This window comes from Aethalodelphis obliquidens, unplaced genomic scaffold, assembly GCF_003676395.1.
Source record: "Aethalodelphis obliquidens isolate GAN/ISIS:26980383/991018 unplaced genomic scaffold, ASM367639v1 scaffold12, whole genome shotgun sequence".
Lineage (NCBI taxonomy): Eukaryota > Metazoa > Chordata > Mammalia > Artiodactyla > Delphinidae > Aethalodelphis > Aethalodelphis obliquidens.
The window spans coordinates 12,746,772-12,763,217 of record NW_020837956.1 but is presented as its reverse complement, the minus strand read 5'-3'; the positions used below and the strand labels follow the sequence as shown (position 1 = coordinate 12,763,217).

Here is a 16,446-nt window from a genome sequence, read left to right as displayed (position 1 = left end):
GGATGAATTAATATTGACTGAAGGATTTGGAGCAGGCATTTAAGGACGAGTTGATCATTGGTAAGTGGATATGTGGGAGGGTATTTCAGGCAGAGGGACTAGCCTGAACAAAGGTCTGGAAACCAGAGTGAGTCTTCACTCAGTGCTGATTTGATGCTTTACTTGTCCAAGACCTCCAAAAGCCTTCCCCGCCCACCTCCCCTCTGTTAACATCTGACCTTTGTATGGCATTTGAATGAGTGTGACTACCTCTTTAAACTCAGGTATGATTTAAAGTCTATTATAGATTTAATGTAGGTCACTCCCTGAATGTTGGCTAAATATAGCTGCAGTGGGGGTGGCCTCATTCTCTTATTGCATCACAAATCCAAGTACATCTGTTCACAGAGGAACAAGTGAAGCAGTAGAAGTGAAGTTGGCCTATATGACCTCTGTGATGCTGTGATTACAACCCCATCCTTGTTTTAAAAGAATGTCTCCTAAGCCCCAGTCTGTTTACTCCAAGCAACATTTAACCAAAAGAAGATGAAGGAGGAGAAGTAAAGAAAGAAGAAGAGGAAGAGGAAGGAGGGATGCAGGGAGAAATTAACTATAATAGATACAATCTATACTAAAAAGGGAGAGCAAAATATGAAAGTTGAAGTGTCGGGAATTCCTGGTGGTCCGGTGGGTAAGACTGCGCTCCCAATGTGGGAGGCCTGGGTTCGATCCCTGATCAGGGAACTAGATCCCACATGCATGCTGCAATGAAGAAGTCAGCATGCCACAACTAAGACCCGGCGCAGCCAAAATAAATAAATATTAAAAAACAAAAAAACCCTGTGACATCGAAAGTTGAAGCAACATATGACATTTCAGCCATTTTCTATCTCCTTATTTTATTTTCTCAATAGACTCCCCCATCCCTACCTGACATTATAGTAAATATTAACTTGCTTATTTATTTTTTAACTGTCTGTCTCCTTCTCTAGAATGTAAGCTCCAAGGGCAGGGATTAGTACATTTTGCTCTCTGTGGAACTCTCAGAATAAAGTATAGTGCCTGGAACACAACACATATTCAATAAATATTAGTTGAATGAATGAATGAATATCGTGAGATGTATATATCGCTTTGAGCCAAGAGGTCTGATGCAGTCATGTAGGCTGGTGCCAAATGGTATTTGGAAAATTGTCTGGTTCTTTGCAAAAGAAAGAAGTGATTCTCAATTCATACTCTAATCAAAATAAACTCAAAAGTGGATGAAAGGATTAAATATTTTTAAAAACCATAAAAGTTTAGAATTAGTGAATATTTATTTTGTCTCTGGATGTGAAATGTCTTTTTAAGTAAAAAAGCACTGGAAGAAATCACAAGGGAAAGGTTAGAGCGTTCATCACATCACAATTAAAAATTTTCCCAATGTAAAAATATTTTCAACAAATTCAGAGACAAATAACAAAATTGGAAAAATTCCTACCAAAATATTACAGAGGTTTAATGATGTATAAATAGTTCATAGAATTAATAAAAAGGAAACTTCTGAAACCCCGGTAGAATACGGGCAAAGAACGTAATTTCCCAAAGTAAGATTACAGATGGCTAACAAATGGAAGAAAAGGTTGAAGCTCAAAGAAACAATGATTAAAACAAGGAGTATTAGTTTTTGACTACCTAATTAGCAAATTAAAAGATACAGTAATTAATAGTATTTATATCTGATGAGTGTGTGTGTAAATTGGTGGAACCTTGTATGAAAATTAATAGTTAAAATGCAGAAAAAGTGTTAAAATGTTTGTACCCCAAATTGGTTCCCTGTTCGTTCAATGGACGTGACCTCCTTGGTAACAGTAAGGTACCATGACCTAAATCGGGTCACAGAAGGGAACAGGAGAATGAGTACTACCATCTCCCAGTTCATTCCAGGTAGAATTACTGTGGACCAGGTGAATCAGCGGGGACACGCTGACTGCTCCTTAGCTTAGTATACTTCCTTTTATTTGAATGCAAGTCTGTCCCCTTTCCTTCCTGTCCTTGGTCCACTGCACATGGCCCTCTCAAAGTCCACCCCAATATCTTCTCCAAAGTCACACTGTGTTGCTTCAGCCTTGATTACTTAATTTTGAATATGTATTCTAAAATTATGATTCCATTAACGTAAGAAGTGGGGGTCGGGTGTCCCCAATTAAGGCAACAGATGTGGCAACTGTGCAATTTACTTCTAGCTCAACCCTCACACTAATGATTTGAACTCCAGCTGTGTTTTTGCCTCACTTGTAGCCTTAGCAGTGTAGACTCTTCAGCTTCCACCAATTATACTGCCTATGTTTCATACATCTTGTCTGAGACATGTTTCTCCGAATACGCTAATTTAGGACATCGCACATCATACAGCATGTTTCTAAGAATATACAACCATATTGTTATAACTTTTCAAACCCTCTGGTCAAATACATTTTCTATAATTATTAATTAATTAAATACGTTGTCTCCTTCTAATACGGTAGATTGCCCTTTGGGTCAATACAACCTAACATCCTTTGACTCACAGTAATTTCATATTTAGGAATTTATCCTAAGGAAATAACCTGAAATACATACAAATCTTTAAATAAAAAGCATTCTAGGGGCTTCCTTGGTGGCTCAGTGGTTGAGAGTCCGCCTGCCGATGCAAGGGACATGGGTTCGTGCCCCGGTCCGGGAAGATCCCACATGCCACGGAGTGGCTGGGCCTGTGAGCCATGGCTGCTGAGCCTGCGCGTCCGGAGCCTGTGCTCCGCAACAGGAGAGGCCACAACAGTGAGAGGCCCACATACCGCAAAATAAATAAATAAATAAATAATTTAAAAATAAATAAATAATTAAAAAAAATAAAAAACATTCTATTCCAATGCATTATTTTATATTGAAAAATTACAAACAGGGCCTCCCTGGTGGCGCAGTGGTTGAGAGTCCGCCTGCCGATGCAAGGGACATGGGTTCGTGCCCCGGTCTGGGAAGATCCCACATGCTGCGGAGCGGCTGGGCCTGTGAGCCATGGCCGCTGGGCCTGTGAGCCATGGCCGCTGAGCCTGCGCAACTGGAGCCTGTGCTCCGCAATGGGAGAGGAGAGGCCACAACAGTGAGAGGCCCACGTATCACAAAAAAAAAAAAAAAAAAATTACAAACAACAAAAATTTCCAACAAGGGTGAATGGGTAGGTAAACTCTGGCGCATCTGTAGGATGGAATATTATATAGCCATTAAAAATACCTACTTAGATAAAAATTTGAAGGCTAAGGGAAAGGGCTTATAAGAATGTTAGCCAGAAGAAAAAAAAAGGGGAGGGCAGAATCAAAATATATCTTTAGTGTGATTTCAACAATATAAATATCTGCATTTATATTCACAGCACAAATTACAAGGAAATATGCCAAAATGTTAATGGTTATATTAATGAAATTTGGGGTGACTCTCTTTTTTCTTCTTTATTTTTCTCTGTAATGAAAATAATTTAAGAAAATGAGTTATGTACCCAAAGAAACTCTAACTGAAAAACTATGGGAACCAGTCCTGCAGTAATAGGTTTCATCATCAAAACTGCCACTGAATATTTTCTAGGATTTGTAAGCCCTGTTTGAGCCTCAGTCTCTTTTTAGCATTGAGGAATGTCCTTTTAACTCCAGAGAGGTTAACTCTGCTAGACCTGTGGTGCATCCAAGGATGGATAAGATAAATTTCCAGCCCAATGGGCTTCACAGCAGCCTCAACAGTGCCCTGTGAGAATGCTTTAAGGATCAACCTCTGCAGGGAGTGTAGACGAGTAGGTTTGGGAAATTTACTCTTGACTGATCAAATGACTCACCTACTTTGTGTTTTAAATCACTGCATTAAATTAATTGCAATGGATTAGTTTGTTGCATTGGATTAACAGAGGCCTACAATTAGGAAGTGGCAGCTGGCAGAAGGAACCTGTTCCTTCTGTAGCAGCCACAATTTAGGGGGAAGCCAAAGCAGTTACCTTGCCATCCTTGCCATCATGTGCTACTTCAAAATACCTGGGCTTTTGCTCCTGTAGAGCCTTTAGACAGGTGTTGCAAGAATTTGGCATATCTTGTGGAGATTTCTCAAATCTTGACATTTATGACTTTGCAGAGTTCTCAAGGCACAGGCACAGTCCCTGAATTTGCTTCATAGCAGCCTTCTGACCTTAATAATGGGACAGAAAGGAAGGAGAGAGAAGTCTGTAAAAAACAAGGTGGAACAACTTACATAATTCATGAAAATTTAGTTTGAGGGATCTTTGGTGGAAAAAAAATGGGAAGACATTGACTAAAATTCATCTTGAGAAGAGTTAAGAAGCCAAGAAAGTAAAAGAAATTGAGAGACAGAAATTAAGAGCATGAAATAGGAAGAATTCGGACTCCCCTCCCCTATTTCTTTGAGCCTAAGATGCCCTCTGTGGACCGTAGGCTTCGAAGTACAAGTCTTCCCTGCACCTGCCTCCAGTGGGAGCCCGCCTCCAGCGGCAGGATGGAGGGATCATAACCTCTCTAGAGCAGCTTCATGAAAAAATCAACGAGATGAGGAACGTGTTCAACTCGCTGGAGAACAAGGTAGACACCCATTTCTAATCCTGGGGGTGGGCTGCGGGCTGTCAAATAAGAAAGCTGCAGAGAGAGCAGAAAAAGACAAGTCCATGTCTTCAGAGTATTTTTTTATTCACAAATGAATGGCTAGTTGGTACCAGAAAACCAGTCTGTAGCACCTAAAGATTTTAAGAGACCCAAGCACCTTAAAAATGACCTGTTGTCTCAGGTGTGTGATTGTATTCACTATGGCATCCGCTCCCTGGCTGATCAGTGGTTGTGAAGCTGTTTATAAAGCAGTAGTGTTACTTCAGTGGCAGGTATCTAGGGAGCTCAAAGTAATACATGGAAAGGAAAAGGGCTCATAGCTCTAAATGGTTTCAGAATTCCCAAAGTCCCTATACAACCTGGCTGTTAGTGAAATGTATTGATAATTCTTAATTTTTTGAGAACTGGGGTTCTACAGGTGAGGAAAATCCTTTCCCCAGGGCTCTGCTGCTTCCTTTTGCCTCCTGGGGAAAACTCCACACATCCACCTAAGGGAGCAGTGAAAATGAAACCTATTTCTGTTGGAAAGTGGTTCCCTTTTTTTTTTTCAAGCAGGAAATGTGAGTGAATCTCAGGCTTCCTTCCTTCAATTTTAAAACTTGCCTAGGTTTTGCTTTGATTTTATATGGTCATCGATTTCATTTTGCTCACAGAAGATGAATTTATATAATAAAAATTACCAGATCAAATGTAGTTGATCTGGTGATTTAATCCATCATGACAACTGAATTAGGACATGTGCCGAAATCCATCACAGAGATTAATTAAAATTAAAAATGACTGGAATGAAAAACAGATTGCTCACGTTGTTTCCCAATCTTTCAGCTCCAAACACTTGACAGGGCGTGCTTTTTCCCTCAGAATGACCTCTTTGGTTCCTCATATTTCCCCCTCCTCCTAGCCCTCGAAAGAAAACTTTGTGAAGCACAGTGAACCACAAAACCCTATATTTTGAAAATACGGTGTAGGAGAGTAAGTCTTCTTATAATTGGAGATGCCACTGCAAGTTGGAACCATTTGGATAATCAGGTTCTAAAAGTGTTTAGATATATACATTTGAAGAAATTTTGTTAAGGTACTGGACTTTAATTTCCATCCCTTTAAAATAAGCATACTTGGTGGATACTTTTAATTGTAGAATAAACCTTCTAAAAAGTTCTGTTGTAAAAAGCAATCTGGAGCTAAGCATTCCTCTGCTTAGCAGAGTGTAAGATCATAAATATTATGAAAGTAATGTTATTATTATCTTATTGTTATTATTATCTTAACTTTCTGTCTGTTGAAAATGCTTTTTTCATTTATTCAATAAATAAAACTGGGGCTTCCCTGGTGGCGCAGCGGTTGAGAGTCTGCCTGCCGATGCAGGGCACACGGGTTCACGCCCCGGTCTGGGAAGATCCCACATGCCGCGGAGCAGCTGGGCCCGTGAGCCATGGCCGCTGAGCCTGCGCGTCTGGAGCCTGTGCTCTGCAACGGGAGAGGCCACAACAGTGAGAGGCCCGCGTACCGCAAAAAAATAAATAAATAAATAAATAAAAATAAATAAAACTGAACTTTAGAAGTGCTCCATTTTCTCTACATTTCTGTTTGTGCTTAACTTTCTGATTTGCTACTTAAAGGGGGAAAAGAATTAAAATTTCTTGAACACATTTTATGTATCAAGCATATGCTGTGGCAGGTACCTTACCTACATTTACTCATTTAATTCTCAAGACAGCCTAGTGAAATGTTATCACAGCTATTTTATGAATGAGGAAACTGCTACAAAGAGGTTAACCAGCTTGGCTGGGGTTTTAGTACTTGTAGGAGAATGCTAGGATTTATACCCTGTCTGACTCCAAAATTGACACCCTTTTCATGGTTGGAAGTTGACAATAAAAATCCAGTGTGCATTCCTACACAACTGGGCTTGATGGCTGAAGATGATTCACATCACTATCAATGTGCTGAACTTCTACTGTTGTAGCTATTTCCTGCCACTGGAAATACCATTATCTCCTTTTCCATGATATCATCCAAGAATATTTAAAAAAAAAAACAACTTATTCCCTTTCAAAGAAATATTCAGATATGCTTAATTATTACTCTTTTTATCGTTTCATTTTTTAAGGAAAAAATATCTGAATTTCTTCAACATCCCTTCTTTCATGGAATTTGAAGAGTTACAGATCGACACTGTCTTTCACACGCATATGTTGCTTTTCAAGTAAATCTCTTTTTAATCAAAAGTGTGAGAATAAATAGTAGCTTGCAGAAGCACTTGCCAACTTAACTAAAATTGCTTGCTTTCCTGTCACTATCAAACTTCAGCATGTGTGATATAAAGAAGATCCTCTTTTTCCTAGATGAATGGGGCCAAGGTTTCCTTAAGTTGTCCAAACTTTAGTCTTCTAGTAAATGAGTTCTGCACATGTTCAAGAGCCTGATTTCTCAAACAAGAGAAACGTCCGAGGTGTCAGTGATACCACTTATAATAATTTATAGCAAACTGAATTCACTCTTTGTGTATTATTTAGTTGCAGGCTCTAGCCTCTGAACTCAAAACTGGCTTCACAGAAGCAATGCAAGAACTGTCAAGAATTCAACATGGAGAATATGCTTTGGAAGAGAAGGTTAAGAGCTGCAAATGTTCCATGGAAGAAAAAGTTACTGAGATGAAGAATTCATTGAACTATTTTAAGGTGGGTCCCTCTCTATTTCCCTGCTGAAGAGAGATTCCTGGTCTTAGTAACAGAAGTAGAAAACTTGCCTTTTTGCCTAGCAACCAAATACAAGAGTATTCCTCTGACCCATTCACTAATTTTCATGGAAAAATATCTATATCATGTTTTTACTTTCTTGGATCTCTGTGTTAAAATTAGAAGCTACAATAGAAGTAAAATTGTTATCTCTCATTCATTGATTCAACAAGTATGTATTAAAAGCTTACTTTGTACTAGATATCATGTTATATACTTTTACTTCATATACCAGGTTAAATACATATCAATTCTTATTTTTTAGGAAGAGTTGAGCAATGCCATGTCAATGATCCAGGCCATTACTTCCAAACAAGAAGAAATGCAACAGAAAATTGAACAGCTTCAACAGGAGAAGCGAAGAGAATCTCGAAAAGTTAAAGCCAAGTGAGTGTCTGACCAAAAAATTGACCAAAGGCAAACCCGTAAGCAGCGGCTTGTACAAAGGCACCAGGAACACCTTCCCCACTCTTGGTGTACAGCTGGCCACTGGGCTCCATGGGCCAGCATGTGATGGAGGTTATGCAGCATAAAAGTTGGTTAATACTAAAAATGAATGGTAATAGAAAACGCACTTAATACAATAGGAAGTTAAATGAAAAGGATGTAAAGTGCCATGTAGAATTTAATTTCAACTGTAAAAACATGTAAAATAACAACTAGAAAGATATATTTAAATTACGACTGTGTTAAGATAGTGGGGTCACCAGTGATTTTCTTTATTAGTTTTCTGAAATTTCTCTAATACTATTATTTGACTTTGATCATTGAAAATAAATTTATGTTAAACAATCTCTCCACCAGGTTGAATCAAGTAAAGCTTCACCAATAAACAGACATAATCTTCTTTGTTATATGTTTTAATATTATCAGGTTTAAAATAGAAATAATATGTGTGTGACCCTGGAGAATGGTTCATTGTTTTCAGTTGAGGACCTGCTCCTTCCTGCTACCTTTGTGTTGGTTTGTGAAGAGAATGTAAATCATCCCAAGCAAACTGACACCGCTGTAAACTCTGTGAAGGTCTTGACCACAGGGAAGCCAGTAACAGAAAAATATGAATATAGATATTACAATTAGAAGGTGATTTGTAGATGTTTGATTTTTTTTCTCCAGCTTTGGTAATGAGTCATGCAAACTGCTAGTATTTAACTGTTTTTAACTTATAAAAACAGCAATTTTGTAGGGTTCAGAAGTTTCCTTGACCTATTCTGAACTTGCTCTCTTCTTACCCCATCATGTATTAAGATCCTTTGTTTTCCTTCCTTAGGAAAACTCAAAAAGAAGAACATGGCTCACAGGCCGGACCTGCTCAAGCACAAGGAAGTCCTTTCCGTTCCATCAACATCCCTGAACCTGTTCTTCCAAGCGAAGACTTTACAAACCTTTTGCCTTCTCAGGCCTATGAAAAAGGTACAGTTCACACACCATACTGAATTAGCCAAGTAGTTCTTCCTTGGTTCCTAGGGCTTAAGTAACGTTGAGAATAGGCTTACATCATCCATCCTTATTAGAGGAAAATGGTGTATTGCTCAGAATTTTTCCTTTTGTAACTGGAATGTAGAAGAATCCAGGGGATCTAAGAGATGGGGAGAGTCTGCCCAATTTTAAAAGATTTTCTTTTGGGGGAAAATACTAATCTGGGTATTCTAAGTTTCAAATGGATTGGAAATAACTTACTGCACAATAATACTATATCAGCCATAGGAGAAAAAATTTTTAAATTATTCACTCTAATAAATTGTTTTCTTTTCTACATTATTCTCAATCCTTGTCTCTCTGCATAGACATAAAATTGTGTGTTCTTTTTTTTTCAGCCAAGTTTTCACGGATATGAGAAATTCATATCTGCTCTAACTGGCAGACAGTGATGTCAGCAACAATCTAACTCTGTACTCCCCTTTGTCTGGAAAACTGATCTGGTGTTGTTTGTGGGCTGAAACAGCCACAGGCACATCCCTGATCTGGGATGATGGAACAGATGTTAGCAAATAATTGCATGTGGCAGTACTGAAGAGACTGGCTTTCCAAGCGATGTCGTTAACCATGTTTGATTACATGTTTGCTACATCTTTGTATCCTCAACAATGTCTAGCAAGCACCTTATACGAAGGAGTATGAATGTAGATATTAACATTGGGTGAATTTTCCTCTTATTCTGGTCTCATGTCGAAAGTCTCCAAAAGAGGCTCAGTGACTTCTAGATCAATTGTAAGCTCCTCAAGGGCAGCACTGGTGGTTTTCTACCCTTATGGCTTAAGAAACAATGTGGCTCATATATTCAAAGACAATAAATGTGCTTTGGATAACTGAATTTCAAACTCCTAATCAAGTGGCTTTTAATAGGTATTAACTTTAAAGTACAGATTTGTTTTTTTATTTTTAGTTTTTACCCATTTGAGTAGTTTATTTTAGAGACTCAATAGGTACAGCCTGGGAAAACTCATTTGATCCATCTGGGGAGTGGGTTCATCACAGGTCGTCCTACTTTCTTTGCTCCGTGTCATAGAGAGCATGACATAAAAGGATGATCTTGTTAGGGAAGAATATAGAATGGACTTGAAGGTAGAGGTCAGATCAATGTCAAGCCTGGGGCAGCTGACCATGTTCACAAGATAAAAGATTAAAAGTTATATTTGCAAAAAAAAAAAAAAAAAAGTTATATTTCCAAAGTGCCCAGGTGGATTTAAACTCGCTGTTTGGTGGCAAATTCTCCTTTCTTCCTTGTTATATGGGTATGGCTTATATAATATAGTTTATTCTACTGAGTTACTACAGAAATTTGGGGATAATGTGCTGTAGTAAGACATTCTGGATACGATCGGTGGTAGGTTATGTTAAAACTCAGGGTCGAAGGACCAAACTTTTAGAAAGCGTGGGCTTACCCACTGTTAATTATAAAATGGTGCCATTGTTAACTACTGACCCCAAATTCAGTATCTTAAAATAGCAAACATTCATTATGTCAGTTTTTCTGAGTCAGGAATCTGTGCACAGCTTAGCTGGGTGCCTCTGGCTCAAGGTCTCTCATGAGGTTGCAGTCAAGGTGTAGCCGTCCCACTACCCTTCCTTCTATCCATCCATCCACCCCAGGCACTGATTTAGGTGGTGGGATTTCATAATGAACAAAACAACAAAAAGTCCTTCCCTCTTGGAGTTCTTGTTCTGAAGGAAGCAGACAATGAACAAGACAAATAAAATACGTAGTATGTTAGATGTGATGACAAATAAGGAAACAGAGGTGTAATTTTAGAGAGGGTGCCAGGTAAAGACCTGAAGGAAGTGAGAAAGTTAGTTTATGGATATCAGGTGGAGGGAAGGGAACAGCCCCAAGGTCCTGGTAGGAACATAACTGATGTGCCCAAGCAATAGCAAGAAGACCAGTGGGGCTAAAGCAGAATGAACAGGGAGACAATAGGAGATGTGGGTTTTTTGGGTTTTTTTTAAAGAAAGAAAAATATCAGGCAGGGGAGGGGGCAGGTATTTCAGGGCCTTAAGATCAATCTAAGATCTTGGGCCTTCGCACTGAAATGGGAAGCTGTTGGAGGGCTAAGCAGAGGCTCGACAGGGTCTGCCTTACATTTTAAATGCATCGTTTTGGCTCTGCTCAGCATTACCATCCTCATCATCATAGTTAGGCAATAATTAACTCTTGCTGTGTGCAGTTTAGAAATGTTATCTGATTTAATTCTTAGGGTTATCTATGCGTTAAGTACCACTTATTATATCTTTTTACAAATGGGAAAATAGTACTTATCATACTATATTGTAATTCTCTTTTTTCTTTTTTAACTGCTCTGGCTCCCCCAGTCAAAGGTAAGCTCTGTGAGTCTATCCCTGTTCCTAGCTCATAGCAGGTGCCAGTCTATGATAGTGAAATGAATACTGACTGAAAGCTTTCCTTCTTCCGCAGCTCAAGAGGCCAGATCCATGCATGTAGCAGATAGCAATGTGAAGGGCATGATGGGTCCTGGTGAGTGGCTCTTCTCTGAGTTCTCTTTTCTTCTAGCAATTCCCCCCTTTCCCTTCTTCTACCTTCCCTGTTTCTACTCCCTAAGTCCCAAACCAGGCATGAAAGAACCCAAGCGAGGTAAAGCACTATGGTTACTAAGATTCCAAGACGTGTGCTGGACTAGGTTGGTGACTCAGTGAAACCCAAAGAGAGAGAAGGGGCAGAGAAGTTTAAGACAAAACCAGTATTCTTGGTTCCTTTGGTCTCCTTTTAGTTACCAATGAATTTACACTTGCTGAGAACTCACAGGTGTAGGTAGCATGACATAAGTGTTCTGTGGACCACACACCTTATAGTTTATGTAATTTAAAAAGTTGTTTATTTAAGAGATAATTCACCAGAATTTTATAAATTATTTCATCTTCCCTCCCTCCCTTCCTCCTGCCTTTGGGAAACTTACCATCATTAAGGCCAAGAAGGACAAATTCCAAAATAAGACATTGTGTTTGGCACCCTTCTTCCTCCTCTTTCTGTATTTTCTTCCCTGGTGTGCTCACCTGAGAGGCAGCAGGTATGAGGAGTCAATACATACTATTATAAGTTAGTTACATTATTTTATAAATTTATTTTTTAAAAGTCCTTATTCAGTAGAGACTGTGTACAAAGAGTGAGAACATAGACCACAAACAGAAAAAGGTGATGCTTTGCAATTGTGGAGGCTTTTAATCCTTAATTGATATATTTAATCCTCAAGGGATAATTGTACCCAAGCAGAGGCATAATATTTAAGAGTTTGTAACAAATATAATCTTTAAACGATCAGAACTTGATGGCAGACGTTATTTTTCAGGAATGAACCCAACAACTCCAGAAGCAGAAGAAAACCTTAAGACTTGCCTCTCGGCTGATATCCAACACAAGGGCCATCTTCCACCTGGTGTGTGGAGGCAGCCAAAGGATAGTAAAGAATGGGGTGAAGAATATGTCACGAAAGACCACCCAGATAAACTCAAGGAAGCTGGCCAGGGCAGACACAGCTCCTTGGAAAACATTTTATGTGAAACCTCTTTAGCTGGTAAGTCCCAAGGGGCAATTTATTTTTTATTATATTTTTTTTTGCGGTACGCGGGCCTCTCACTGTTGTGGCCTCTCCCGCTGCGGAGCACAGGCTCCGGACGCGCAGGCTCAGTGGCCATGGCTCATGGGCCCAGCCGGCTCAGCGGCCAGCGGCCATGGCTCACGGGCCCAGCCGCTCCGTGGCATGTGGGATCTTCCCTGACTGGGGCAGGAACCCACGTCCCCTGCATCGGCAGGCGAACTCTCAACCACTGCGCCACCAGGGAAGCCCCCAAGGGGCAATTTAGATGCAGTGGACCTGTGAGACCACCCAGCCTCTGGTCTACTTTTGAGATGAAAAAACTAAAGTCTTGAGAGGTGAAGGGACTCACCTGAGGTCACATGGCCGACTGGGACCACCACCTTGATTCTGGGTATCCACGACATTTAGTAATGTAGTGCTTTGTAAAAATGGCGTAAGGTTAGTGGAGAAGAGGGCAGAATTTTGTGATCTATTTATTCAGTGATAGGGAATGTTCAATATACGAATCTTGTATCAGGAGTCCACCACCAAAACACCGAGCACTGCAATAAGGTCTGTTCTCCCTTCCTCCTTTTTTCCCTCTTTCCTTTCCTTCAAATCATAAATCATCACTGAGCACTTACTATTGATATATGTCTGACAATGGCATAGCCCTCTGTTTTATGGGAGGTAATTAAAAATTTTTTTTATTATAAAATACATGAAAAATTAAATAATACTAAAAGGTTTATTGGGCTTCCCTGGTGGCGCAGTGGTTGAGAATCCGCCTGCCGATGCAGGGGATACGGGTTCGTGCCCCGGTCCGGGAAGATCCCACATGCCACGGAGCGGCTGGGCCCGTGAGCCATGGCCGCTGAGCCTGCGCTTCCGGAGTCTGTGCTCCGCAACGGGAGAGGCCACAACAGTGAGAGGCCCGAATACCGCAAAAAAAAAAAAAAAAAAAAAAAAAAAAAAAAAAAAAAAGGTTTATTATGAAGACCAATAACAACCACTTTAAATTCTTTTGACAGTTTTTTCTGGTGCTTGCTTCCATGTTTTAAAAAGAGTTCATGCTTCTATTTTTCTATCAATACTTTATTGATGGTTAATTTACATGGAGTAAAATTCACAAAGCTTAAGCTTAAGCTCACTGTCCCCCTTGTGATCACTACCCAGGTCATGATATATAGACCTGTATAATAAATATATTAATATTTCTAATAATAGAAATATTACCACCAGAATGTTCTCACATGCACCTTTCCAGGCAATATCCACCCACAGAACAACTACTCTGACTTCTGTCACCATAAATTAGTTGTGTCTGTTCTTGACTCCATATAAATGGAATATTACAATATATAGTCTTGTGTCTGGCCTCTTCCTCTCAACATAATGTGTTGTGTGTAATTCATTCAATAGTTTATTCCTTTTTATTAATCATATTGAATAAATTTACCATAATTTTTCCATTCTCCTGATACTGGACATATGGATTGTTTCCAGTTTAGGGCTATTATAAAGCAAGCTGCCATGAATATTCCTGTACAGGTGGAATATCTAGATTATAGAATAGGATTATGTTTAAGTTTAAAAGGAATTGTCAAGCAGTTCACCAAAATGGTTGGAACATTTTATACTCTTAGCAGCAATGAATGAAAGTTCCAGTTGCTTCACATCCTTCTCAATATTCAGTATGACCAGCCTTTAAATTTGAACCATGCTTGTGGATGTGTCCTGCTATCATATTGTAGATTTTTTTGGCTGCACTGACTCTTAACTGCTGCACATGGGCTTTCTCTGGTTGCGGCGAGCGGGGGCTACTCTTCGCTGCGGTGCGCGGGCTTCTCATTGCGGTGGCTTCTCTTGTTGCCAAGCACGGGCTCTAGATGCGCAGGCTTCAGTAGTTGAAGCATGCGGGCTCAGTAGTTGTGGCTCGTGGGCTCTAGAGCGCAGGCTTAGTAGTTGTGGCACATGAGCTTAGTTGCTCCGTGGCATGTGGGATCTTCCCAGACCAGGGCTCGAACCCGTGTCCCCTGCATTAGCAGGTGGATTCTTAACCACTGAGCCACCAGGGAAGTCCCCATATTGTAATTTTAACTTGCACTTACCTGAGGACTAATGATGTTGAGCATCTTTTCATATGCTTATTGGCTATTTGTATAATTTCTTTTATGAAGTACTATTTAAGTCCTTTATCCAATTTTTAAACTGGGTTATCTTTTTATTCTCTATTAGTAGGATTTCTTAATATATTTTGAATATGAGTTCTCTGTCAGACAGACATGTTGAGACCATTCTCTGGCTTACCTTTTCCCTTTCTCAAGTCTTTCGATAACAGATGTTTTTAATTTTAATGATGTTCAATTTATCAATATTAAACTTTTAAAATAGCTTGAGACTTATGCGTCCTTCCAAGAAATTTTTTGCCTATTCTAAGGTTACAAAGATATTCTAGTATGTTTTCTTATACACTCTTTATAGTTTTAGCTTTCACATTTAGGTCTGTGACTTATCTTGAATAAATTTTGACGTGTGGTGCGAGTGTAGGTTCATTTTTTTCCCATATGGCTATTCAGCTGCTTCAGCTCCATTTACTGAAAATACCTTCCTTTCCACATTGAACTGAATAGGGAAAGTCAAGTGATCATATACGGGTGGGTCTAGACTCTATATTCTTTTTATTCCGATTAGTAGAGAATTGACCTCTTGACAGTACTGATGTTCCAGTTGAGGAACGTGGTATATATCTCCTTTTATATAGGTCTTCTTTAATTTTTCTTAGCAGTGTAACAGAAAATCTATCATTTACATTTTTTACAAAAACGTTTGCCCTAGAGACCTCTGTCATCCTACTCCATGCTGCCTCATTGCACTGCTGCGCTCCTGCGACTTCTCAGTCTTCCTGGGAATTTCCTTCAAATTTCTCCTATGTTAGATTCCTATTTGGGGTTTTGTGGAGTTTTTTGCATATCCTTCTTGGTTTCTTGGTTTACTCCTTGTTTTGATGGAACACAAAGTCTGGTAGCGTCCATGTAATTCGTTGATAGTTTATTTAGCTGAATATAAAATCATCTTCCTTTACCATTTTGAAGCAATTGTTCCATTGTCTTCTAACTTCTAATGTTGCTAATGAAAAGTCGAATACCATTCTAATCCCCAGTCCTTTGCACATTACCTGATTTTTCTCTCTGGTAACTTTTAGGATCTTCTCTTTATCTTTGGTGTGCTAAAGTTTCACAGTGATGTGGTACACCTTACAATGATATGAATCTTTTTCATTAATTATACTGAGTGCAATGGGCCCTTTCTTCTGGAAATACATGTCCTGGTATTTTTTCTTTTTTCTTTCTATTCTTAATTTGATAATGTCTTCTCATTCATTTTCTTTCTTTCCTCTGAAACTTCTACTAATTTGATGTTAGATCTCCTAGATTGATTTTCCCTGTTACCATCTTTTTCAGTATGTCTCTTTCTTGGGGTGGGAGGAGAGCAGAGGTGGGTGGACAGATTTCCTTGAATTTATCTTCTACTCTTTTATCTGTTTTTAAAAATGCCAAAAAGTTTCTTCTTTTTTTGGATTGTTCTTTTCTAAAAAAATAGGGTACTGTCATTATTAAATGGCTAGAACTTTTTTGGTAACTCTTTGAGGATATTAACCATAAGATTTTTTTTTAAAAGGTTTCTTTTGTTTCCTGCATTGTCTCTGTTTATTTACGGTTCCTCCTTTTTTTTTTAAAGCACACATTTATTTATTTATTTATTTATTTATTATTTATTCTTAGTTGCATTGGGTCTTCGTTGCTGCACATGGGCTTTCTCTGGTTGTGGTGAGCGGGAGCTACTCTTCTTTGCGGTGCGCAGGCTTCTCATTGCGGTGGCTTCTCTTGTTGTGGAGCACCAGCTCTAGGTGCAAGGGCTGCAGTAGTTGTGGCACATGGGCTCAGTAGTTGTGGCTCAAGGGCTCTAGAGCGCAGGCTCAGTAGTTGCAGTGCACGGACTTAGTTGCTCCATGACATGTGGGATCTTCCTGGACCAGGGATTGGACACGTGTCCCCTGCACTGGCAGGCAGATTCTTAACC

General features: G+C 39.3%; 1 protein-coding gene across 1 annotated transcript in view; it reads left to right on the top strand.

Annotated features, from left to right (window-relative positions):
- The first annotated feature begins 1,805 nt into the window (after nucleotides 1-1,805).
- Nucleotides 1,806-16,446, top strand: part of ARHGEF33 (Rho guanine nucleotide exchange factor 33) — a 45,258-nt gene continuing 30,617 nt past the window's right edge. Inside the window, exons 1-8 of the mRNA XM_027113914.1 lie at nucleotides 1,806-1,925; nucleotides 4,431-4,574; nucleotides 7,112-7,276; nucleotides 7,599-7,720; nucleotides 8,450-8,454; nucleotides 8,582-8,746; nucleotides 11,247-11,306; nucleotides 12,136-12,360. Of these exons, the coding sequence (XP_026969715.1) occupies nucleotides 1,806-1,925; nucleotides 4,431-4,574; nucleotides 7,112-7,276; nucleotides 7,599-7,720; nucleotides 8,450-8,454; nucleotides 8,582-8,746; nucleotides 11,247-11,306; nucleotides 12,136-12,360 (1,006 nt within the window). The remainder of the gene's footprint in view (nucleotides 1,926-4,430; nucleotides 4,575-7,111; nucleotides 7,277-7,598; nucleotides 7,721-8,449; nucleotides 8,455-8,581; nucleotides 8,747-11,246; nucleotides 11,307-12,135; nucleotides 12,361-16,446) is intronic.